Below are 22,710 nucleotides of genomic sequence, written 5' to 3'. Positions count from 1 at the left end.
TTGTCACCCTTACTTGACAGGAGTTTTCTTCTGATTTATTACCTGAGGAAATGTGTTCAGGTGTGGGTTTCTTTATTGCACCCCCTGCAACCATTTCAAACCTTTTGTTTAGTTTCTCACCACGTCCCCGCCCCCCCTTTGTTTATTTCCGTTCTGCCTTTGCATTTCTGCCCTTCACCTTCGCAGCTTCCCTGCAGACTGACTGGGTTGGCCACTCACATTATCTCAAACACATTCACAAAGAGAGGCTGACTGAAAATGTCACCTGATGGCATTTCACTGACCGCACTCTTGCAGAGGACACACGAAGAAAACATAAGAAGGAGCTGCTCGGCCACTGGTCCGCAGAGGGATAAGCTGAGAGCCGGCATAGCACAGGGACAAAGAGCCAAACTAGACATGACGTGTTGGCGGAAGAGTTCCTGACCCTTACATTAAAAGTCATGACAAAGCTGCTGGACCTGACTTGCTGTCACACATATGAATGATGGAACTTACCTCAAACGTGCTCCATCACTGTGTTTGGCTGTGGAGCACTGCATGGGGGAAGGAGGACTTCCCTACCACATCATTTTCACCAGTGGATACAGTCATAGTGCATAAAAAGGGGCAAAAGGGCCACACCGCAGCCAATTCCAGTGGCAAAACTGGTGAGGTAGGCAAGCCAGAAGCCTCTCTTCCCCCCTTTGCAGTGTTCCAGAGCTGAATGGAGCAATGCAGCACTTTCGTGGTAAGTTCCCCAGTTCCTCCTTATGACAGCAAGTTGGGTTGGGCACCCGTATTCCAACTCCTGTCACACATAACATCTCTAAGAGACTGAAATTCCCTCAAGTTATGGGCAAATAACTTGTGGAATTCACTGCCACAAGGAGTACTGATGGCTGTGAGTTTAGCTGTTTTTGTTTTTTTGTTTGTTTTTTTTAAACAGGATTAGATTTTACATAGGACAGATCCATCAAGGGTTCCTAGTCACTAGCAACAAAACCCGTTGTGGGAAAAAATGCAACGGGCTCTAGAAAGGGGAGAGCGGGCAGGCAGGCAGGCATTCCCTCCTCCTCCATCACTGATCCTGGCCAGATGAAGGCAGAGGGGGTGGGCATGGCCACCTTCTCTGCATTTGATCCTGCTGCCTGCTCTGCGCCTGATTCCAGTAGGTTGAACAGGGGGTAGGCATTGCCTCTTGCTCCATGCCTGATCCAGACCAGTGAAGGGGGGGGCATTGCCACTGCTCCACTCCAGATCCCTGCTGGGTAAAGTTGGGGGTTGGCATTACCTCCTGCTCTGTGACTGATCCAGGCCGGATGAAGGGGGTGGGCATTGCCACCTGCTCTGCCTCTGATACTAGCTGGGTGAATGTGGAAGGTAAGCATTGCCACCTGCTCCATGCCTGATCTCACCTGGGTGACGGTGGGATGCTGGCATTGTCATCTTCTCCAATCCTGATCTTGGTCAGGTGAAGGGGGGAGCAGGCATTGCCACCTGCTTTGCTCCTGATCCAAGCTGGGTGGGGGGGGGGGTATTGGCTTTTGCTCCACCCCTGATCCCACCTGAGTGATGGTGGGGTGCTGGCACTGTCACCTGCTCCATTCCTGATCTCGGCCGGGTGAAGGGGGGAGAGGGCATTGGCACCTGCTCCACTTCTGATCCGAACTGGTTGAAGAGGGGATGGGCATTTCCAACTACTTCACTCCTGATCCCAGCTGGGTGAAGGCAGGGGTGAGCGAGCACTGTCTCCTGCTCCACTCACGATCCCAGCTGTGTGAAGGTGGGGGATGGGCAAGGCCACTTGCTTCGCTTCTGATCCCAGCTGGGTGAAGGAGGAGGGCGGGCATTGCCACCTGCTTTGATCCTGATCCCAGCTGGGTGACGGCAGAGGGTGGGCATTGCCACCTGCTCGGCTCCTGATCCCAGCTGGGTGAAGGCAGGGGATAGGCATTGCCACCTGCTCTATGCCTGATTTCGGCCTGGGCATCCCGCCCCGGCTCACTCTCTGAAAGTCTAGCTGCCTCATCTGGGTTTCCCTCCTCAGCAGCGCTCTCTGGTGGTGCACCAGGGTAGGAAGTGAGTTGTCTTGACTACACTTAGCCTTTTATATAGTAAGATAATGGCTCAATGGAACCTTCATTTTCAGACATAGTTATTTCTGAATAGAAGTTCCTAGAAGAGGTAACACCAGGAAGACTGTGGCCTTTGTGGCCTGCCTGGGGCCACTGTGGGAAACAGAAGGCTAAAACAGATGGATCTTTGGTCTGACCCAGCAGGGCTTTCCCAAACATTCATTAGTTGACGTTACAGCTAAACTGTACGCAAAGTAGTACATCAGTGATCAGATCGCCTGATATTTTTATCCCTACTAATTAATCATAAAACAACTGCAACTCAAGACTTTTATATAGCACTTTCAGTATTCAGAGTAATCCTGTGTAGAATATTTTTCCATTATCCTTTCACTGCTTCTGTATTGTAGGCAAACTTTATTATACCCATTTGACAGATGGTGTCAAGGAGTAACTAAGAGCTAAACTGTACAAGACGAATTACATGAGGACGCTTAAGTGAAAGGAGATGCAAAGTTAGCCGGGAAGCATAGTTTGAATTTCACCTCTCTCTACAGAGATAGCAAAGATCACTCCTCAGAGAGTTTGTTAATTTCACCTCTCTACAGAGCTAAAAAAGATAGCTCAGAGGGCTTGTTAATTTCCTCTTTGCCTCCCTGAAGGCTTTGTCAATTATTAACAAACCCTCTGAGGAGCAATCTTTGCAGGCTCTGTAGAGAGAGGTGAAATTCAAACTATGCTTCCCGGCTAACATTGCATCACCCTTCTCTTGAGTGTCCTTGCATAATTCATCTTGTGTAGTTTAGCTCTAAGATCACCCAATTCATGGCAGAGGCAAGGTCTGAACCCGAGTCCTCCTGAATCCTATAGATTTCTCTTAGCCGCTGTGCTATGCCACTCGCCATCTTCTATTCCCTTTTTTCCCCCTGTTCTCTCCTTCCCACTGAATGACAAACTAGATCAGGCATCTGAAATGCTAATAGGTGTTTTGAACAAGATTTCAATTTAATGTTTGCCTGAAAGAGATGCTTGATTTGGGAGGACAACAATGGGATGAACTCATTTTCTTTCAAGTATAGTCTGCTAAATGGCTTCCTGGGAGCGCGCAAACAAACAAACGAAAAAGACCTTTGTTGAAAGGCTGGCTTTGAGCAGCTAGCGAATGAGGCTTGCCTGCGAAATGTACGCAGGCTTATTATGCTTTGACAGTGGTGTTTTGTAGTTTGGTTTAAAGCAGCGGTTCTCAAAGGGTGGGTCACGACCCAAAAGTGGGTCATGGCTCTCAGAGTTGGGTCATGAGTTTTGAACCCGTGATGTTGGAGAAGAGGCTACGGGCAGGATTCCTCGTTGGGGAGGAACAAGCAGAGGACAGCAGCCCAGATTCCCTCCTCATCTCCTCCTTCAATCTGCTCCTCCGTGAAATCTCCACTGTCCAGCCACCAGCAGTGCGAGAGAATGCACCCCACATCGGCCCCCCAGATCTACACAGCCAGCAGCCTGCAACACAGTGCTGGTGCATCCCATAAGGTACAGGAAGTTTGGAAGTGAGCCAGCCTGAGAATCACTGGTTTTGTGGGCTGTATTCCGGGTGTTTTCTAGTGAATTCTTGGAGCATGTCATGCAGGGGTGGACTGCTAGGAAAAAATGGTCCAGGAAATGGGTCTCACCCCAGCCCACTGTCCCAAGCCCTGCACTCCCAAAGAGGGAGGATGAAATAGCCTGCCCCACCAGGCTCACACAGTTTGGCGGAGCTGTGCAACTCTGTTCCTTCCTGGCATGGGATGAGGGCTGCCAGCTTGCAGCAACATTGACTGTAGGGTTGCCAACTCCACGTTGGGAAATTCCTGGAGATCTGAGGGTAGAGCTTTGGGAAGAGCAGGATTTAGGGGTGGGAGGGACCTCATCTGTGTATAATGCCAGAGAGACCACTCTCTAAAGCAGCCGTTTCCTCCAGGGAAACTGATTACTGTAGCCTGGACATCGGTCATAATTCGAGGTGATAACCAGGGCCCTGGAGGTTAGCAAGCATAGATGGCTGCTGTCCACATCTTATGGAGCCAAGACTGTCTTTTGCCAGGGGGCAAGTTGGCCATGTGAAGGGAACAGCCTCCCCCCCCCCCCAGGCCATCAACCCACCAGGACTTTTCCCAGTGGCCTTAATGGCCATTCGGCCACTGGAGTCACGGGCAAGTTAGAAAGAGAATGCACCAGACCAGTTGTGGAGAATGGTTGTAGAGAAAGAAGGGCTAGTTGAACAAGGCACTTGAAAACCAACAAGCCGGACTCAGGCAGATAATCTACAGAGCCAAGATGAAGCTAGTTGCTTGACCACAGTCAGCAGCTGTTTCTTGCTCATTCTCACTTGGGCGGTGTTCAATGCCTCCCCCATGCCATGCCTTTTCAACGCCCCCGTGCAATGTGCACACAAGCCAAACGCAGCATCCCAGTGTCCCCACCACCACTCTGCCCCCTCCCCTCTCTGTCATTCCTTGACATAATGGAATCAAATTAAACCCCCATTTACCAGCTTTATGGCCTATTATTTATAATACTTCAGCTCCAAAGTGCTGTTTTATAGAGTGCTTAAGCTGCCATCGTCTGGATAGACTTTGCCATAAACGTCTCGGAGTACGCAGAACATAATGTCCCAATGTCGCAAAGGAAAAGGCAAAAGATTACTCTCAATTATTTCATAGAGTCTGTTTTATTGTCTTATTGTAATAAACTGTCATCCCCTACAACACTTTAAAATCAATAGTTTGCATTAAAAGTAATGAAAAGTAGTTATTAATCCCACTTAGTGCTTCCTCTCTTATGCTCCCCAAGTCGGCCTTGGAGGCTAAGAAGGGGGGTAATTATTCATTTCCGATCAATAGGAACATTTCCAAAATGGTCCTGTGTGTATCACCATTATCACTGCCGCGTGAGTTAATGATGGGAGAGAAATAGGTCTTGCAACTCTGGCACGACAGGTTGGGATTTTTTTTTCCTGTGGAAGCGCCTCATAGGGTAGTCAGGTTCATGCGTGCAGGAAAAATAAATATGTATTTTAAATAAAAATGCACCCAAAAAAAAGGCCCAGAAGAAGAACCCCAGAATATTTCCCCAACACAAGAGGATAAAAAAGGCCTTGTGTTGTTATCTATGACATAGCAACATGCCAAGAAGTCTTCTGCTAGAGCAAAAGGCCTGGCATCTCTAACCTGGAGGACAGAAGGCAAGAGGGCCTGAGTAAAGGCAAATCGGAAATTCTGTCCAGTTGCTTCCCAATTCTAGGAGAGATAAGTAGTCCAGATGAGAAAACACAGGTCATGCAGACCAGCTCAACCACTTCTCTGCATCCGGGCTCTGCTGATTTGACATTCCTTCTCTCCACAAGCTGAATACATCATAGCCCACCATGTGTGAAACTTACTCCTTCCTCCGTCATGCAAAGCCTGGGTTCATAAAATTTGCTTCTGCTCCTCCTTACTCCTTTATAAATGAATGCCACAGAAGACTGGAGAAAAACAGTATTTTAGTTAACAGAGTGCTCACAGAGCGAGAATCTTAGAACAGCTCCCTTCAAAATGGCTGATGCCCTAGGCTTCACTTCTCTCCTGGTGTTCTCCAGATCTAATGCCCTCCATGTCCCAACTCCTTAAATACTTTGGTTCCTCACATCTGCTGAAAGCATTGCTGCATTTGCTATGATGCTAGGTGCTGAACATAGCAGAATCTTCTACATAATACCTGCATAGGGAAACCAGGATTGTAGCCTTAGGAAAGGCAGTCAACAAGCCAGTATTTTCCCCATCCTGCCCAAGTGAGCCTGATCTCATCCGATCTCAGAAGCTAAGCAGGGTTGGCCTTGGTTAGTCATTGGATGGGAGACCTCCAGTGAAGACCAAGGTAGCAGAGGCAGGCAATGGCAAACCACCTCTGTTTGTCTGTCTCTTGCCATGAAAAACCCGCTAGGAGTCGCCATAAGTCAGCTATAACTTGAAAACACTCTCCACCCCCACATCAATGAAATCAGATAATCATTGCTGGAGATTTGACAAGCCAGTAAAAACCAGGTTGGGGACCTACGAAAGTGAAAGCTGGCATGGCATAATAGGAGGGTTACCAGCTCCAGGTTAGGAAATTCCTGGAGATTCTGGGGGTGGAGTCTGGAAACTGTGAGGTTTGGGGAAAGGAGGGACCTCAGCAGGGTATAATGCAATAGAGTCCACCCTCTAAAACAGCCATTTTCTCCAGGAGAACCGATCTCTACGGCATGGAGATCAGTTGTAATTCCAGGAGGTCTCCAGCCACCTCCTGAAGGCTGATAACCTTACATAGTAGTTAGAGTGCTGGATTAGGACCTAGAACAACCGGGTTGAAATACCTACTTTACCATGGAAGCACACCTGGTAATCCTAGGCTCATCAAAATCAGATTAACCTACCTCACAAGGTTGTTCTGTGGATAAGATGGAGGAGGGGGAAATGATGCGATCAGATGCTGAGTTTAAATTAGGAAGAAAAGTGGGATAAAGATTAAAAAAATATTAATAGGCATAAAGGCAGCATGTAAGTATTCAATATTCAGTTTGGTGTAGTGGTTAAGAGCGGCAGGACTCTAATCTGGAGTACCAGGTTTAATTCCCCACTCCTCCACTTGAAGCCAGCTGTTTGCCCTTTGGTCAGTCACAGCCCTCTCAGAGCTCTCTCAGCCCCACCTACCTCACAGGGTGTCTGTTGAGGGAATAATACTGGCACTGACTTGTTAACTGCTCTGATTGTGGCACTAATCTGTCCTGAAGAGCAGTATATAACCACAAGGTTGTTGTTATTAAATAAAATGCAGTTCTGAAAGGCTTCACCCATAACCCACCAGCTTCCACCGCGGCTTTCCACACTGTTTCTTGGCTCTATCCTTAAGTTGCCAGATTCTGATAGGCTTCACCATGTTTTCAATGAGCCTGTCTTTCTCTCTCTCCACCTTGTTTTAAACAACCAGGGAGGAGGCAGTTTAATTGGGGAAACAGCACAGTGAATGGGAGAGATTCTCTTATTCTCCAGTGGCGGGACATTGATCCATATCCCAACAACAACAACTGCCACTTTCCCCCCCAGATGAATAATACAGAACTCCAGAAGGCTGTGGTTGTTCGGCTCTTTGGATTTTCTGGTTATAAAGCACGACCAGACAAGTGCTCCATTTTCGGCCCAGATATCTGTGGCAACCAGATCACTTGCAAAGCAACACGACTTTTCCTTCTTTCTTTAAAGTTATTTTAATCAAATTTCTGAAGTTTTATCGGTGCCCAGCTGGTTGGATGGATTTACTCCGTCTTTGATACAATGTCACTGTAATGAAAAAGAACTCGGCAGCACATTAATTCTGAGCCATGATAAACATCAATGAATTTGTGCGCCTGCAGAACGGGCAGAGGTGCTGCAATAATACTGCGGGGGGGGGGGACTTGCTGTATAGCAGGTTCCACGGGGGAGTGTAATACAACTTCATAACAACAAGACATGGAGCAAAATAATTGTTAAGTAGGATTAAAGATCAAGGGAGGGTTTGTTTTAATAAACTCCACTGTCGTCTTGTTTGCTGGAAATGTTTGGGGTTAAAAACGTGCAGTGGGAGCTGTGATCATGAAAAATGAATGTCACTCAAATTCTAACGTGGATTTCAAAGTTGTTTTTTTAAAAAAAAAATATGTTTGAATATGAAACGTGCTACAGTATCATGGCAAATGGAACCAGGAGGTCCCCAATTTACAGGTCGATACTGCCATGGTCTCACAAGGTGATAACACTGCCAACCTCCAGGTGAGGACTGGAGTTCTCCCAGAATTACAACTGATCTCCTGCCTGCAGGTATCAGTTCCCCTGGAGAAAATGCAGCTTTGGAGCATGGCTCTAAAGCATTGTATCTCTGCTGAGCTCCTCTTCTTCCCTAAAATCTACTTTCTCCAGAATCTACCCCCAAATCTCCAGGAATTTCCCAGTGTGGAGTTGGCAATCCTACAAGGTGACTTTTGAAAATTCCTCCCCCCTCCATTCTGTGCAAGGTTCCCTTTGTAGGCTGGTCAGAAACTTTAGCTCAAACATACCTGGTCAATGCTTAAGGAACTTCACTGATGATGTTCTACCTGGTTCTGGCCTTTAAAGACTGAGACCAGAATATCTAAAAGAGTAGTTGCTTTCATATGAAGCTGCTGGTGTGTGCAATCTGTTTCTGTATCTCTGCTCTGAGTGCCCCTGCCTTCCGGGTAGCTATAAGGGCAGGGTCGTCTCTGTTGTGGCAAATCAATTTAGAATGCCCATCCTATAACCCTGTGCCTTTTTTCAAACCCACTAACTTGTAAGCATCAGGCCAAAATTTTGCTATTCTTCTAAACGTATATAAACTGCAATTTGTTGAGAGTCTTCACTCTTTTTTTTCTTTTCAGTGGATTATGTTTAGTTTATGCTGCCTTTGGTTGTGCCAGTCTGTTCTTTCTATGCTGTTTCTGCTCTTTATGCAGTTTTTATCCATCTATTCTATCACATTTTTATCCCACCCATCCTCCAGTGAGATCAGGGTGGCATACATGAGATTGGATGCAATGGAAGCTTTTCATGTGCGCAACAGCCTTTGCAACAGTGGAGGCGTGAAAATTATTCCTTGCTGTCTGCTTGCCCTAAGTAAAAGTGATTATATCTTGGCTATCTTTTGGTGTGCACAAGACACTGCACAAAGTATTTCTTCTGATACAATTTCAAAACTAAATTAAATGAAATCATGCAAACCACTGCTACACGTTCTATTGCTCCAGATGCATGTTATGTCATAAAAATATATATTAAAGTGCTGTGTGTCCCTGCGACCGTTGCACTATTGCTAGCACAAGTGGAAATGCGCTAAGTTCATTTTCCTTCCTGCTTATGCGCTGCTGGACCCAACTCATGCTTCTTCTCTCCTCCGCTTCATCCTCGCAACAACTGCATCCCCCAGTATCTTCCAGTGTGCCAGTTATGAGATATGTGGCAATAGTTAGATGGCATGTTTTTCCTTTGGTAGGTTCATTCCTCTAGATGTGTGGAGAGTGCCTTCATTTCCTGCCTTGAAGGTGTGTAGGACAGTTTTATTCCAGAGAACAAACTGTTTACAGCAATGTTGATCCAAAAGTAAAAGCTGCAAACCCAAGAATGCAATCCATGTTATACCTTTTATTAGGACCAACACGACACATAGCAGTGTGCAAGTTTCCGAGTTCCCCAGAACTCTTCATCAGGCCAGATGTTACGAAATGCAGAAGAAGAAGAAAGCAGATTTTCAGATCAGATTCATAACTTTAAGATTTTGTCATACCAGTATATAGTGGATCTTCTGGCAGGCAAAGAAGAATCAGGCTATTGCAGGCCAAGGGCCATAAAAGCAAGAGTTAATAAATCGATTACACCCCATAGCAACAAGTCCATCTAATATGTCTAATTTCTCTCTTTATTCATATTTATTTATATATCTATTCCAAGCTGCATTCACTGCAGGGCAAACAGTTCTGGAAGATTTGGTGGCATTTTTAACTGTGTCTTTGTATTATTTTTTAACTGTGAATTGACATGTTATTTTTGATCTTGTTGCTGGAACAACCCTGAGATTATTTTTCCAGTCACCTCTGAGCACAAGTGTGAATATATCTGAGTCTTGTGAATAACTGGCGAAACTTTCACAATAAAAAGCTGATCAGTGGTTGGAACATTTGCTTTTGGGAAGCTTGCCAACTCCATGCCGAAAACATTACAAAGTCCAGCCTTGCTCCGCTATGTAAACACTCTCCTAAGTTTCACCATCCTCACACTACCCCACTGCCTGCCCAAAGCTCTACGCTACATCTGTGGCTGTGTCAAGGAACAGAACTGATCTCATTCCCAGAAGTGTTCGGCACCCACCGTGCATGGCAGAAACGAGGTCACTTTAATTTGGGTGCGTAAATATGGATTTCAACAGCCTGCCTTTCAGGCAACCTGCTGGTCTGACTTTTTCGGGTAGAGCCAGGAATAGAACGCAGATCAATAGACTTTTTGTCTTATCCTCGAGATTCAGGGACCAGGCAGCAGCTAAGTGGGACAGATCAAGCCATCAAAAGAGGGGCGAAACTGGGTGAGACAAAAGAGAAATGCTCTTCAAGCTGTGCTCTTTACATGCTTTCCACTCGACGCTCCTCCAACAAACCCAGCAACATGTCGAGCGAAGAGGGCTGGAAGGACTGTGAACAGCGTGAGAAAAACAAGGGCCATTCTCAGAGGAAAAACACCGGCCTCAGGTCCAGCTCCCCTGCTGCCTCCCGTTAGACATTCAGCTTCTACCCTAAAGCTGGCGATCAAAGAGTAGCCCAAATTTTCCGGACTTCTGTGTGTCACAGCCTGCTCCAACAGTGCATCTTCAGGGGCACCCAGCTGCTCCCTGGAGCAGAAAGACTGAGGGTGAAATTGCACATTCTGTGATCATGTTTAAAAGACTGTTTCAGTTATTGGGGGGATGGAGCTTTTAAAATCAGCCTAATAGTTATTTCAGGAAGCAAAACCGTAGGGGGCAGGTTAACCCTACCCCTGGCAGGATCTCCACCTTGATATCGTACCCCTGGTGATAGCAATCTGTAAAAGAAAGAAACGTCTTTCAGAATGATCACAGTTAGTTCCTCCACTGAGTTTCTGCTTGCTCTCAGTGTGGACATATAGGGCCACGGCCATAAAGAAATGCAAACTCCTCTCTGACCTTTACCTGCCTGAATAGGAGAACTCCAGTAATATCAGTAATTTGGCAGGGGCTGTTGCTCAATGGAAGAGCCTCTGCTGGGCATGCAGAAAGTCCAAGGTCCAATCTCTGGCATCTCCAGTTAAAAGGACCAGGCAGTAAGTAATGTGAAAGACTTGAAACTGAGACCCCAGAGAGCCACTGCCAATTTGAGTACAATACTGACTCTGATGGACCAAGGGTCTGAGTCACTTCATTTATCTAATCTGGATAACCTTTGATTCCCCACTCCTCCGCTTGAAGCCAGCTGGGTGACCTTGGGTCAGTCACAGCTCTCGCAGAGCTCTCTTAGACCCACCCACCTCACAGGGTGATTGTTGTGGGGATAATAATAACACACTTTATAAACCACTCTGAGTGGGTATTAAGTTGTCCTGAAGGGCAATATATAAACTGAATGTTATTATTAATGTTATTATTTTTATTTATTTTATCATATTTATATCCTGCCCTCTCTGCGAAAAGGCTATTCACAACAGTAGTAAAGTAATACAATATTAAAATGACAATAACTTTACAGAAATTCAGAAATCACAACAGCTCAAAGGTGTCCATTACCAGATTCTAAAAGCTGCAATAAAGCTACAGGTGAAGCCATGATGCAAGCATCCAAGGTGACAGGGTATAGAGCACAGTATTCAGGGCGGACAGATTGCTGGCCCCTCAGTCAAAGGCCCAGTGGAACAACTCCATCTTACGGGCCCTGTGGAATTATAACAAATCCCACAGGGCCTCGATTTCTATTGGGAGTGTGTTCCACCAGGCTGGAGCTATAGCTGAAAAGGCCTTGGCCCTGGTTGAGGCCCGGTGAATGTACCTTGGGCCAAGGATCACCAGTAGCTGCTTGTCTGCAGAGCGCAAGGGCCTTCTGGGGACATAACAGGAGAGGCAGTCCCGCAGGTATGTTGCTTAGAGTTGCCAGGTCCCTTTCCCCTCCCAGTGGGAGGGGGGAGCTGGCACTAGGGTTGCCAGCCTCCAGGTAGTGGCTGGAGATCTCCTGGAATTACAACTGGTTTCCAGGCCACAGAGATCAGTTCACCTGGAGAAAATGGCTACTTTGGGGGGGGGGGAGGGTGGACGCTATGGAATTATGCCATGCCAAGGCCCTTTCCCTCCCCAAACCCCATTTTCTCCAGGTTTCTCCAGGTTTCACCCCCCAGATCTCCAGGAATTTCCCAACTTGCAGCTGGCAACCCTAGCTGGCACTTACCTCATGCTGCCCTCGTGTTAGTCTTTGGAGCATGTGTGATGACATCACTTCCAGGAGGGATGCCATCGCACCAACTGTGCAGACACTTCTGTGCTCTGAGCGGGGCCAATTTGGCCAAAGTCACCCCCAAATAAAGCATGGGAGCACTCACATGGCCAGCGCGATGATGTCACTCCTGGAAATGATGTCATCGCAGCCCCTGGGAGCGCCTGCACCATGCATGTTCCCAAGGTGCCTGCCAGTGGCGGGCAACCTCCAATGGGGGGGGGACTTGCCACCTCCTGCCGATCACTGACCAATTGGCAGGCACAAAAGCAAACCCCCAGGAGTTTGCCCACCACCGGCAGGAACCAGAGCACCCGAATGGTGGTCCCAGTCCACTAAGCCAGAGTCGTGTTCACCTGCTCCAGTTTCAGAGTTCTTCCAGCAGTATGGCGGCTAAAGGGGACTTTGGTGTTTAGAGGCATTGCACATCTAAATGACAACAGCTGGGGGGAGCAATATCAGGGGAGGCTTTGGCCTCCATGCTCCTGCTTTTGTGGCCATAGGCTTAGCAGCTGTAGGAAACAGCATGCTGGACTAGATGGGCCATTGCTCTGATCCACAAAGAACAGGGATAGAGCCCAGGAGCCCTATCCCCTGCCCCCCTCCCTCAAGAGTATGTGAATAATAAAAAAGCAAACCTCTATGTATTTTGATATTTATACCCTACTTTTCTCCCCAGTAGGAACCCACTAGAACTAAAAACGTCATTCTCCCCTCCAGTTTTATTCTTAAAACAGCAAAACTGTGTGATAGATTAGGCAGAGAGAGAGTGTGACTGGCCCAAAGTCACCCAGCAAACTCCAGTGGCAGAGTAGGGATTCAGAATTGGGCCTCCCAGATCCTAGTTTGACACTCTAGCCACTATACCATGCAAGATTGAGGGCCAAGCTACACATGATGAATGACACTTGAACGGCAAGTGGATTGAGTGGAAGGCAAGTGAACAGAGAGAAATACACTTGCTGTTCAAGTGTCATTCGTCATGTGTAGCTTGGCCCTGAGATCCCGTAGTTCCTTAAAGACCAATTAGATTCCCAGGGCATGAGCTTTCAAAAGTCAAAGATCACACAACACGTTGGCCACTGCCTTTCCCTAAGACCTGTGCAACCACCAACAATTTGCCAACTATCTAGTATTGTATCTATTGATTTATTCCCTTGCTTTGTCACCAGTGGGGACCGACAGTAGCTTGCATTGTTCTCCTCTCCTCCATCTTATCCAGACAACAACCATATGAGGCAGGTTAGGCTGATATTGTATAACTGGCCAAAGGTCACACGGTGAGCTTCCATGGCGGAGTTGGGATTCAAACCTGGGCGTCCCAGTTACTCTACACCACACTGGCTCTCAGTCTATTACGTGGAGAGACCTCCGTATCAAACTCCCAAGCACTTCTTGCTTAAGAAGTTGATCGCGGATGAGCTAGGCAGGCAGACCGTGTTGCTGAGCTTGCTGCTGGGAATGGCGCAGTGGTGGATGGACCTCTCCCAGTACAATGAGTCAAAGGGTGAAAGGAAGGGAAAGCGACACCCGTTCCCCTGACAGGTCACTGCAACTGCAGGGAAGGGGAGGGGCTTTCCTTGCAGATGATAGTTCTCTAATTGGGCTGCAACACTATCTGAAATTAAAATCAAACCTGACATATGGACAGTGGCAGGAATGAATTACCCTTGGCCGAGGCCAGAAATCTCTTGCCAATTCTTTGCTATATCAAGAAAAGGAGACAGAAGAAGGGGAAGGGAGGGAGGAGGATATTTTCCCAAGACCTCCTTCTGCAGGCCTCTTCGGCCCTGGGATGAAATGAGCATTTTGACCCCACTATACAAAAAATGCAAAGGGAGAAAATCAAGATTCATAACATCATTTGAGCATTTGCTGTTGTTTGGTTTTGCAGCAGATCTTGAAGACGAGGCCAAAATTGCATGCACATTTCACGATTGCTCAGGAATCTCTCTGCTTCATTTAAATTGCAGTATTTTTTACACCCTTAAATAACACCCTACCACTTTCACCCCATGCTGGAGAGGATCCTGTGTTTCTGCTTACCCCCACCCCCCACAGCCCCGTGAGTAAACTCAGAGCCAAGCTACAAGTGACGCCTGACACAGGTTGGACACTTGTCAGCTTCCCTCACGTTTTGATGGGAAATGTAGGCGTCCTGGTCTTACAGCTTGGCTCTCCATTACAGATGCAAGACCAGGACGCCTACATTTTCCATCAAAACTTGAGGGAAGCTGACAAGTGTCCAACCTGTGTCAGGCATCCCTTGTGGCTTGGCTCTCAGATGTCTTCCCATCAAGATATAGTGCAATCTGACAACGTTCAACCCCTTTTCTGAATTACTTACCCATCTGTCCCACTGCGATTTCCTTCACCCACTTTGCTTTACGGCCTCTGATGAAACTGGCAAGGAGGGTGGAAAAGCCATGTCAGGTTCACCACATCCCAATACCTTCAATTGCTGGTGAAACTGACAATATCAGGAAAGTGAAAGAGGAGTCCAGCTTTCATTCAAATGAAAGCTTTAGCGAGTCACAGCTCATTTCATCACAAAAGCTCATGCTGGAATTAATGTTTTCATTTTTAAGGTGCCACCGGACTCCTATTTTGTTCAGATGCTACAGACAATCGTAAGGACTCTTTCATATATGTAATCTCCAATGAATAACTCAGTTGTAAGTAGACCTGCTTAAAATTGTTTCCTAAGATTGCTGCTCATCTGGAACTGACTACACCAGGAACAGTCTGGTCAATTTAACTGATGCTTTTTTAAAAAGTATTAATGTTATGCACCAGTTCTGATAGAGGTGCCTGTCCTTTTCGAGTAGGGAGGAGGAAGAATCAGGTCAGAATCAGTGAAAAGGTTTCCCTTTGCTCTTATCAGTTTGACCAGAGTGGAAGGGACAGTGAAGGCGACAGCTGTGCTTCCAATGCCCAAAGGGGTCCTAGCCTCGGTAGCAGAACACCAGTTTTGCATGCAGAAAAGTCCCAGGTTCAATCCCTGGGACTGCCAGCTAAAAGGGCAGCGAGAGTTGGCCAAGGTTTTTCTCTGAGATCCTGAAACCATTCCTAGGATCAGTGAGTGATACTGAGTGAGTGATACTGAGTTGTGCGAATGACCTGGCTCAGTGTGAAACTTCCTGGGTTTATATGCAGTGCACACACGTTCCTAGAACAGGAGGAGGAATCAGATCAGGAAGGCATACTGGGTAAAAGTCACCAAAGAGACACTTCCTTATAGGGAACAATCACTGGTTGCACCTTAAAGATTAATAAAGGAGCCACTGGATGTCTGTTTTGTTTGGACACAGCAGACTGGTGGAATTCCTTACAAGGGGTTGATATTAAAACGTGAACAAGCCATTGGGGGTAGGTTGAAATCCTGCCTTCAAGTCATAGTTGACTTACCAAAGGATAAAAAGGCAGAGTGTTATAAGGGTTAACGTGTCGGACTAGCCTCTGGGAGACTCAAGTTTGAATCCCCAGTTCATCATGGAAGCTTGCTAGGTGACGCACTCTCAACCTAACCTAGCTCAGTGGGGTTTTTGAGGATAAAATGGAGGAGAGGAAAACAATGTAAACTGCTTTGCGTTTCCATTGGGGAGAAAGCCAGGGTGCAAATGAAGTAAATGCATGAATACCAATGTGCTTCAAGCAGAAGGTGCATCTGTTCCCAGGTAACCCTAACCCTGCCCCCCCCCAACTGAAAGACATTGATATATGCTTCTAAATCCACCTTCCTCATGCCTTTAGTATTGGAGGACTAACACTGCTCCTTTCTCAGGTTTCAGAGGGGGACAAACTGTACATAGTTGCTCTGGAAAAACCGCTGTATGGAACATCAAATCTCAATTATGTGCTGCTTTTATCTATTTGTATGTGAATATATGACATTTATACACATAGCTGTAATTTTAATAATTAGATTAGTGTTTTTAATGTTTTTAATGGTATTAACATTTGTATTTTTGTTATCCACCCTGAGCCCACGAAAGCCTTCCTCATCTTCCCCTCTTTGTCACAATGCCATTTTCCCCTCACCATCTTGCCCAATGGATACAGGGCTCATCTTGCCATCCACTGGCATCCTTAGACTAGATAGATAGATGATAGATGGAAGATGGAAGGAAGATGGAAGGAAGGAAGGAAGGAAGGATGGATGATAGGGATCTCTCTCCTCTTTCCTATCAAGTATGGAGTTCCTATAACAAAAAACTCTCATTTCTAAACCTTAACAAAAGCTCTGAGTGTAAGTTTGTTTTCACTCTCCCATGCACACTAGCCATGCAAGCTCCTACACTCCCATGTTATTTCCCTGCAAGCAATTCGACTCTGCTAATATTTAGGAGAGGGTGACTCTCACAGATGCCACTGTGACCCAATGAGGCCTCCCTGCAAATTAGAGGGAAATAGTAACAAGAAGAATCAGCAAGAGGTGGGTAACTTAGGAATCTTTTGTGCCTGTGTATATGAGGATCTCTTCCTCTGGAGAACCCTTTCAATAAGCAGGCAGATGTTCACTCAAAAAGGGTCTTTTATTCAAAATACTAAAGATCAATTGCATACAAAACACATAGCACACACACAGGGCTAACTAGGAAAAAAGAGAAGAAAGTTGGAGAGAGTTTCAGAATTGGGTTATATTTACTGGTTTCAGAAGATAGAGGGTATCCAAGGAAGACCAGCTTCAGTGACCAGCACTTTGTGGCAAGAAGAGGGAGAGGGGTCAAGCTACAAGTGACGCCTGACACAGGTTGGACACTCGTCAGCTTCCCTCAAGTTTTGATGGGAAATGTAGGCATCCCGGTCTTGCCGCTTGGCTATCCGACTGCTGTCCAATGGACTTTTCAACTGTCACTTGTCCAACATTCCGCCAAGCTGCCTACATTTCCCGCCAAAACTTGAGGGAAGCTGACAAGTGTCCAACCTGTGTCAGGCATCACTTGTAGTTTGGCCCATACTGTCCAAGGGTGCATGAGTTCAAAGCACACACATTGAATGAGGCAACGGGCTGTCCAATTATACTGTGGAGCATACCCTGGGGCAGTACTACACCTTCTGCCCCTCCCCCCATGGCTTAATGGTTGTCTCTGGGGGAGACAAAGAATTGGGAAACTGTCTCCAGGGTGAGACCATAAGGCTGGGAAGGTTTGATTGTGCCTCCCTGAGAGGAACTATATGTGTAAAAAGATTGTTGATGACCCATGATGGCTGGATGGCTGAGGCAATAATAGGAGAGTGGGTAAGGGTAGGATAGGAAGGGTGTGGGAATGGATTCATTCAAGTACTTCCGGAGACCTCCATTGTTCTATGGTTTTGCACACGTCTAAGGCGTGGGGCTGAGAGTTAGTCTTACTTCACCTCTCACACTCCAGTACTTTTCCCTCTCCTGCCTAACCAGTCAGCTTGTCTGTATTTTAAACACATGAGGAGAGGGGCTTATGATATTCCATACTCATAAGCCTTCTTAATATCGTGAGGGTAAGTCTGACCACTAACACCACTAGTACAAGAGAAAGGCTAAAAAGTCCTTTGTGCATGGAGGGTGAGCTCACATCATGTCTGCTCCAAGGCCCCTTGCCTTCATTCAGAGCTGACCACATGCATTTCCCCAACTGCACAGAAATGTAAAATGTCAGGAGACTATGACGGAGAGACACTCTCTCCTCTCAGCCTGAATCCATTTGCGTGTGTGTGTTTGTTTGACAAACAATGTCAGAAAGAGATGGCGACAGTGTCAACCCATCCCATGTCCTCTGAAGGAAAGCCAGACTCTTGCATGTGATCCTAACTTTGCAAGCCTAAATCAATCCGATGAATTAGGTTCCCGCAGCCAACCCACAGTTATCCTTCCTATCTGAAAAGGGGGCAGCAGATCCAGTGATGGAGAGCCCACATGCTTTGCACGTAGAAGGGATGAGATTTAATTTCCTGCAGCCTCCAGTTAGAGGGAGCTCAGGTAGCTGGGCTAGGAAAGGCCCAGTTCCGCTGGAGATCTTGGAGAGCTGCTGCCGCCAGTTAGAACAGATCATGCAAAGTTAGATGGGCCAACGGGTTGAGCCCATCCAGGATAACTTTCTCGGAAAGCCACACCAGGCAAGCAGTTTTAGCACACTGTCATTTGCATGTATCCAGTTTTCTATGACATTGCAGGAAACATCGCTTCCAAGGTGGGGAAGGCAACTGTTCCATCCAGCTGGACATGCTCCATCCAGAGAGGGGGGCTCAGTTCTAAAAAGAGTACTGATAAGGCTTGGTGCAGACATATCCTTGCATATCCTTTCCTCTTTGCATAGAAAGGAATGGCTCCACCTTGCAAAAGAGAGCAGGTAAAGCTGCCAGACCAACTGGTTGAAAAAGCAAGTCCTTCCTTAGTCCCTTTTGTGGCACAACCATCTTGAAACTATTATAGAAAACCGCTCCCAGCCATCTCCCCCTTCTCCCCTCCTCTGCTCTCCTCGCTGGAATGTTTTTCAACCCTCCTGATTCCCGTGGCTAGAACTGGGGGGAGAGGAGAGGGGGAAAGAAACGAAGCTCAGCTCAAACAAAACGGTGACGGCAAGACTGTCTGCAACACAATTCAATTTCAGAGCTGTTCCAGCCAATAATGGAATGACTCTAAACAGAACATAATGAGTAATTCTCATCATAATGCTATCCTAATTACTGTGGAGAGGGGAGTTGAAATGGGTTTTGGAATGGGTTCCGTTACCATCTTCTGCGCTGCATTTGCTGAGGTCACCAAACCATGGGACGTCCAAGTTCAAGAGGAACATAAATCAAATCCTCGCTCTGTTTCCACCCCCACCCCACACACACCTTATTGCCACAGTAAGGAAATTTCTGTCTCAGCTCAGTGATTAATACAGAGTTAAGTAATTAACCAACTAATCTATTATATATATATATATATATATATATATATATATATATATATATATATATATATATATATAATATTTTATATTTATTTACTTCATTCATACCCCTCCTTTCTCCCCAGCAGCACCCCATTTTATTCTCACAAAAACCCTGTGAGGTAGGTTAGGCCCAAGGTCCCCCCACTAGCTTCCATGGCAGAGCAGGAAATCGAATCTGGGTCTTTCAGACTCTAGTCTGACACCCTAACTGCTTAACCACATTGGTTCATGTATGAATGTAAGTAAAACTACCACCACTGAATCGAAATTCCTACATTTTTCAGAGTATTCAAACATTGCAGCAGGCATCCTTAGAAGAGGCCTTCCTTCCTACTTGAGCGTGAAGGAGCAACGTCTGTTCTTAGATGGTAGTCAAACTGGCTTTCAATCCTGTGTGTGAGAAAAGGGGAGAGACCTCTTTTCAGGTGACATTGAAAGAGGAAATCTGCATTTGCTCCTCCCACAGAGGGAATGCCTCTTCCGCTACAGTTTTTAAAGGATGCATTTCCCCCTTTCCTCACACAGAAAATGGAATGCCACTTTCACTACCATTTAAGAACACACACTGCTCCTTCAGCCTCACACAAAATAAGGAAACACCTTCTAAGGGTGCCTAGTGCTATGTGATGAGCAGAAAGTACAGTCAAGACATAGCTGACTTAGCTATGACTTAGCAAAACCCTGCTGTGGTTTTGAAGGCTAGAGATTATCAGAGGTAGTTTGCCATTGCCTGCCGCCTCCTGCTCGCGCGCTCTCTCTCTCTCTCTCTCTCTCTCTCTCTCTCTCATATATATATATGATAATCTAAAAAAAAAGAATCTTAAAAAAATGCATATTTAACAGATAAATTCATTGACTAATACTAATAGTTTTTACTACCACTTGAGAAGAAGCATTCTCCTATTGTCTCTCACACAGGAGGGAATGCCTCTTCTAAGGAGGTAGTGAAAGTCATATTATCTCCCGTGAAGTGAAAGGAAGTGTTAGAAATGGCATTCTCTGCTGTGTATAAGAGAAAGGTGACACCTGTTTTTAAACATTTATGTATATGCAACATTTCTACTCTACCTATTCGGTTTGGGCATTCAAGAAAGCATCCTCTAATTTTATCTCCCACCAGTAAGGATTACTAAACATTGGTTTTTAGAAAAACAATTAATTAAAAAGCAGCTCCCCCTGTTAGCCCTCAGGGCACCTATTTAATGGCTCATGATGGTGAAAACTGATAATCTAGCCAGCTAAACGCTGGAGCCCTGTTCCTCAGCAAACATGTCTTTTGGTATTGACTCATTTTTAGAAGGCCACTGTGAGTATTCCCCAAAGCTGCATGTCAGGACGGAGAACAGAGCCTGAGTTAAGTGTGAAGATCATACTGAATTCAGAAAGAAATTCTATCATGAGCAAATCTCCTCAGCATCTAAAGATCTTGAGACTATACTGAGTTTCTGAGTTGGAAGCTCATAAGGGCTTTGTCCGTCTTTCAGGTCTTAATAGCTCGCCTAGTGAAGAAGTCTTCAGGAGCATAAATGTAAGCCGCGGTCTTCTGGAACACTGAAGACTAACTAGTTTTTATTCTAAGCACGGGATTCCGTGGACTAGAACCCTCTGTACCAGATCTGTGAGGAGCATCCTTCGCTGGCAGAGTCATACCTGCAAGATGTGGAGAAGCAAATTGTAATAAAAAGGGTCAAGGGCCATGAAATGCAGGAAGGACAGTGTGGGGACACAATTTTGTAAAATTCAGATGGACTCCAGAAAAGTACAAAGACTATCCACAATTACGGTAATTGGCAATAACGTAATTTCCCTATTTTTGCTAAGGTAGTCAATACCAGCAGTGGCCAAGGAATCTCTGGTCCTTGTTCAGTCCTTGGGAGATGGTATGAAAGTTCTTGATCAGTTTTAATTCAGCAGTTTCACACTCGTGTCTCCCTTTTAACATTCTTTTTTCTGGAGATTGATGATGTTTAGATCACCTGCAGTGCATTCTGGGAGACTGAAATATTCTCCAACGGATTTTCTGAAGCAGCAGAAAAGAGCAAGAGTCCAGTAGCACCTGTGAGACTAACAAAATTTGTGGTAGGGTCTGAGCTTTCATGAGCCACAGCTCACTTCTTCAGATACCAGATTTTCTGAAGACTGGATTATTTAATTTATGTCCTTTGGGAAAGGGGGTTCTCTCAGCCCACCACTATTCAAGGTCTAAACAGAAAATCCAACATAAGCTATTCGTACAGGACTGGAATAAGATCTAAAATGCATGCAAGAGTCACAAAGTCATAATCTACATTATACAAACATCCTCTTGAAGTATAGGGAATGAATCTCAGTAAGGACGCAGCAGTAACTTCTGCTTCCCTTCCTAGGATCACCAGTCATGGCCTGAAATTCCTCAGGGTAGTACCCCCTGTTCTGCCAAGGGGCACTGGTTCTTTTAGGATCTGAGGACAATTAAAACCAATTGATGGGGAAAGCAAAAGACTTTATTACACAAAGCAAATACAATCATTACATAAAGACACAAGGCAAGGGGGATAAACATACAGCATAACATAAAGGGAAAATGCCACCTGATGCAAGCAATACCCTTTCAGTCACCGGGGGTCCCTCTCTGATGGCGACAGGCAAACTCCTACAGCCAAATACAACTGTACAGCATGCTACCGGCTTTTGTCTGTACCGAATCCCCACTCAGAGGGTCCTTGCTCAGACTAAACCAGAGCACCTCCCCTGAGGACAGCCACCACTACCACCTGTCTGTCACTCCAAAACTAAACACCAGCATGGTGCCAACATCTTAACGTGTGGAAAGGTACCCCAAAACCCATCTCCCCAGAGAAGCAAGCAAGCTCCTCGGAGGAGCTTGATTGATCGCTTCTTCGACCGTCTTATTAATCTGCCCACAACAGCAACGTCTGCCTTCAGAGGATCAGGATGTCTCCAGATTTTCCTACTACTGTGGGTCACTTTCTTCTTGACACTTAGAGCAGTCTCTCAGTAGAACAGGTTTCCTCGGGAGGTGGTGTGCTCCTTCTTTGGAGGTTTTTAAGATGGCTAGATGGCCATCTGGCAGCAATGCTGATTCTGTGAATCTAGGCAGATCATGAGAGGGAGGGCAGGAAGAGTTATATCAGTGCTTAGTTCTTGTCACCCCTTCTTACATGCCCAGGATAATGCTGATTGCCACCTTGGGGTCAGGTAACAATATTCCCTAGGCCAGTTTGGCTAGGGATCCTGATGGTGTTTTGTCATCTTCTGGACATGGAGTAGGGGACACTGGGTGTATGTGTGTGTGTGGGGGGGGGGTAACTGTGAATTTCCTGCATTGTGCAGGGGGTTGGATTAGATGACCCTGGAGGTCCCTTCCAGCCCTATGATTCTCTGATTCCTTGTGGCATTGCTTCAGCTGTTGGTCCATATGCTATGGTGATGTGAGCCTACCAGTTAATCTTTGCTTTCTTTCCCAGCCACACAAAACAGCACTAACCTTGGGAGATAGATGACCTTGAACGCCTGCAAACGGATTGCCTGTCCTTCCTTTCTGAGCTGCCTTTGGTCCAGAGCTCCTCTGTGTGTTGACTTAGCTAAGTGCAGGCCCTGGGAATTCCACCCAGCAACAACACAACTCATTATATGGCACATAAAGGACAGGCAGGTTTGTGGTGATGCAGAGAATCTCAGCAACACAATAACTCGACAAGAC

At 46.2% G+C, this 22,710-nt stretch overlaps 1 protein-coding gene across 1 annotated transcript in view; it reads right to left on the bottom strand.

Annotated features, from left to right (window-relative positions):
* The window catches only part of LOC129341908 (CMP-N-acetylneuraminate-beta-galactosamide-alpha-2,3-sialyltransferase 4-like), a 139,802-nt gene extending 136,840 nt beyond the window's left edge, over window positions 1–2,962 (bottom strand). Inside the window, exon 1 of the mRNA XM_054997264.1 lies at window positions 2,876–2,962. Coding sequence (XP_054853239.1) covers window positions 2,876–2,962 — 87 coding nt within the window. The remainder of the gene's footprint in view (window positions 1–2,875) is intronic.
* Window positions 2,963–22,710: the final 19,748 nt, after the last annotated feature.

Source organism: Eublepharis macularius, chromosome 14, assembly GCF_028583425.1.
Source record: "Eublepharis macularius isolate TG4126 chromosome 14, MPM_Emac_v1.0, whole genome shotgun sequence".
NCBI lineage: Eukaryota > Metazoa > Chordata > Lepidosauria > Squamata > Eublepharidae > Eublepharis > Eublepharis macularius.
This window is presented reverse-complemented; position numbering and strand designations above follow the sequence as displayed.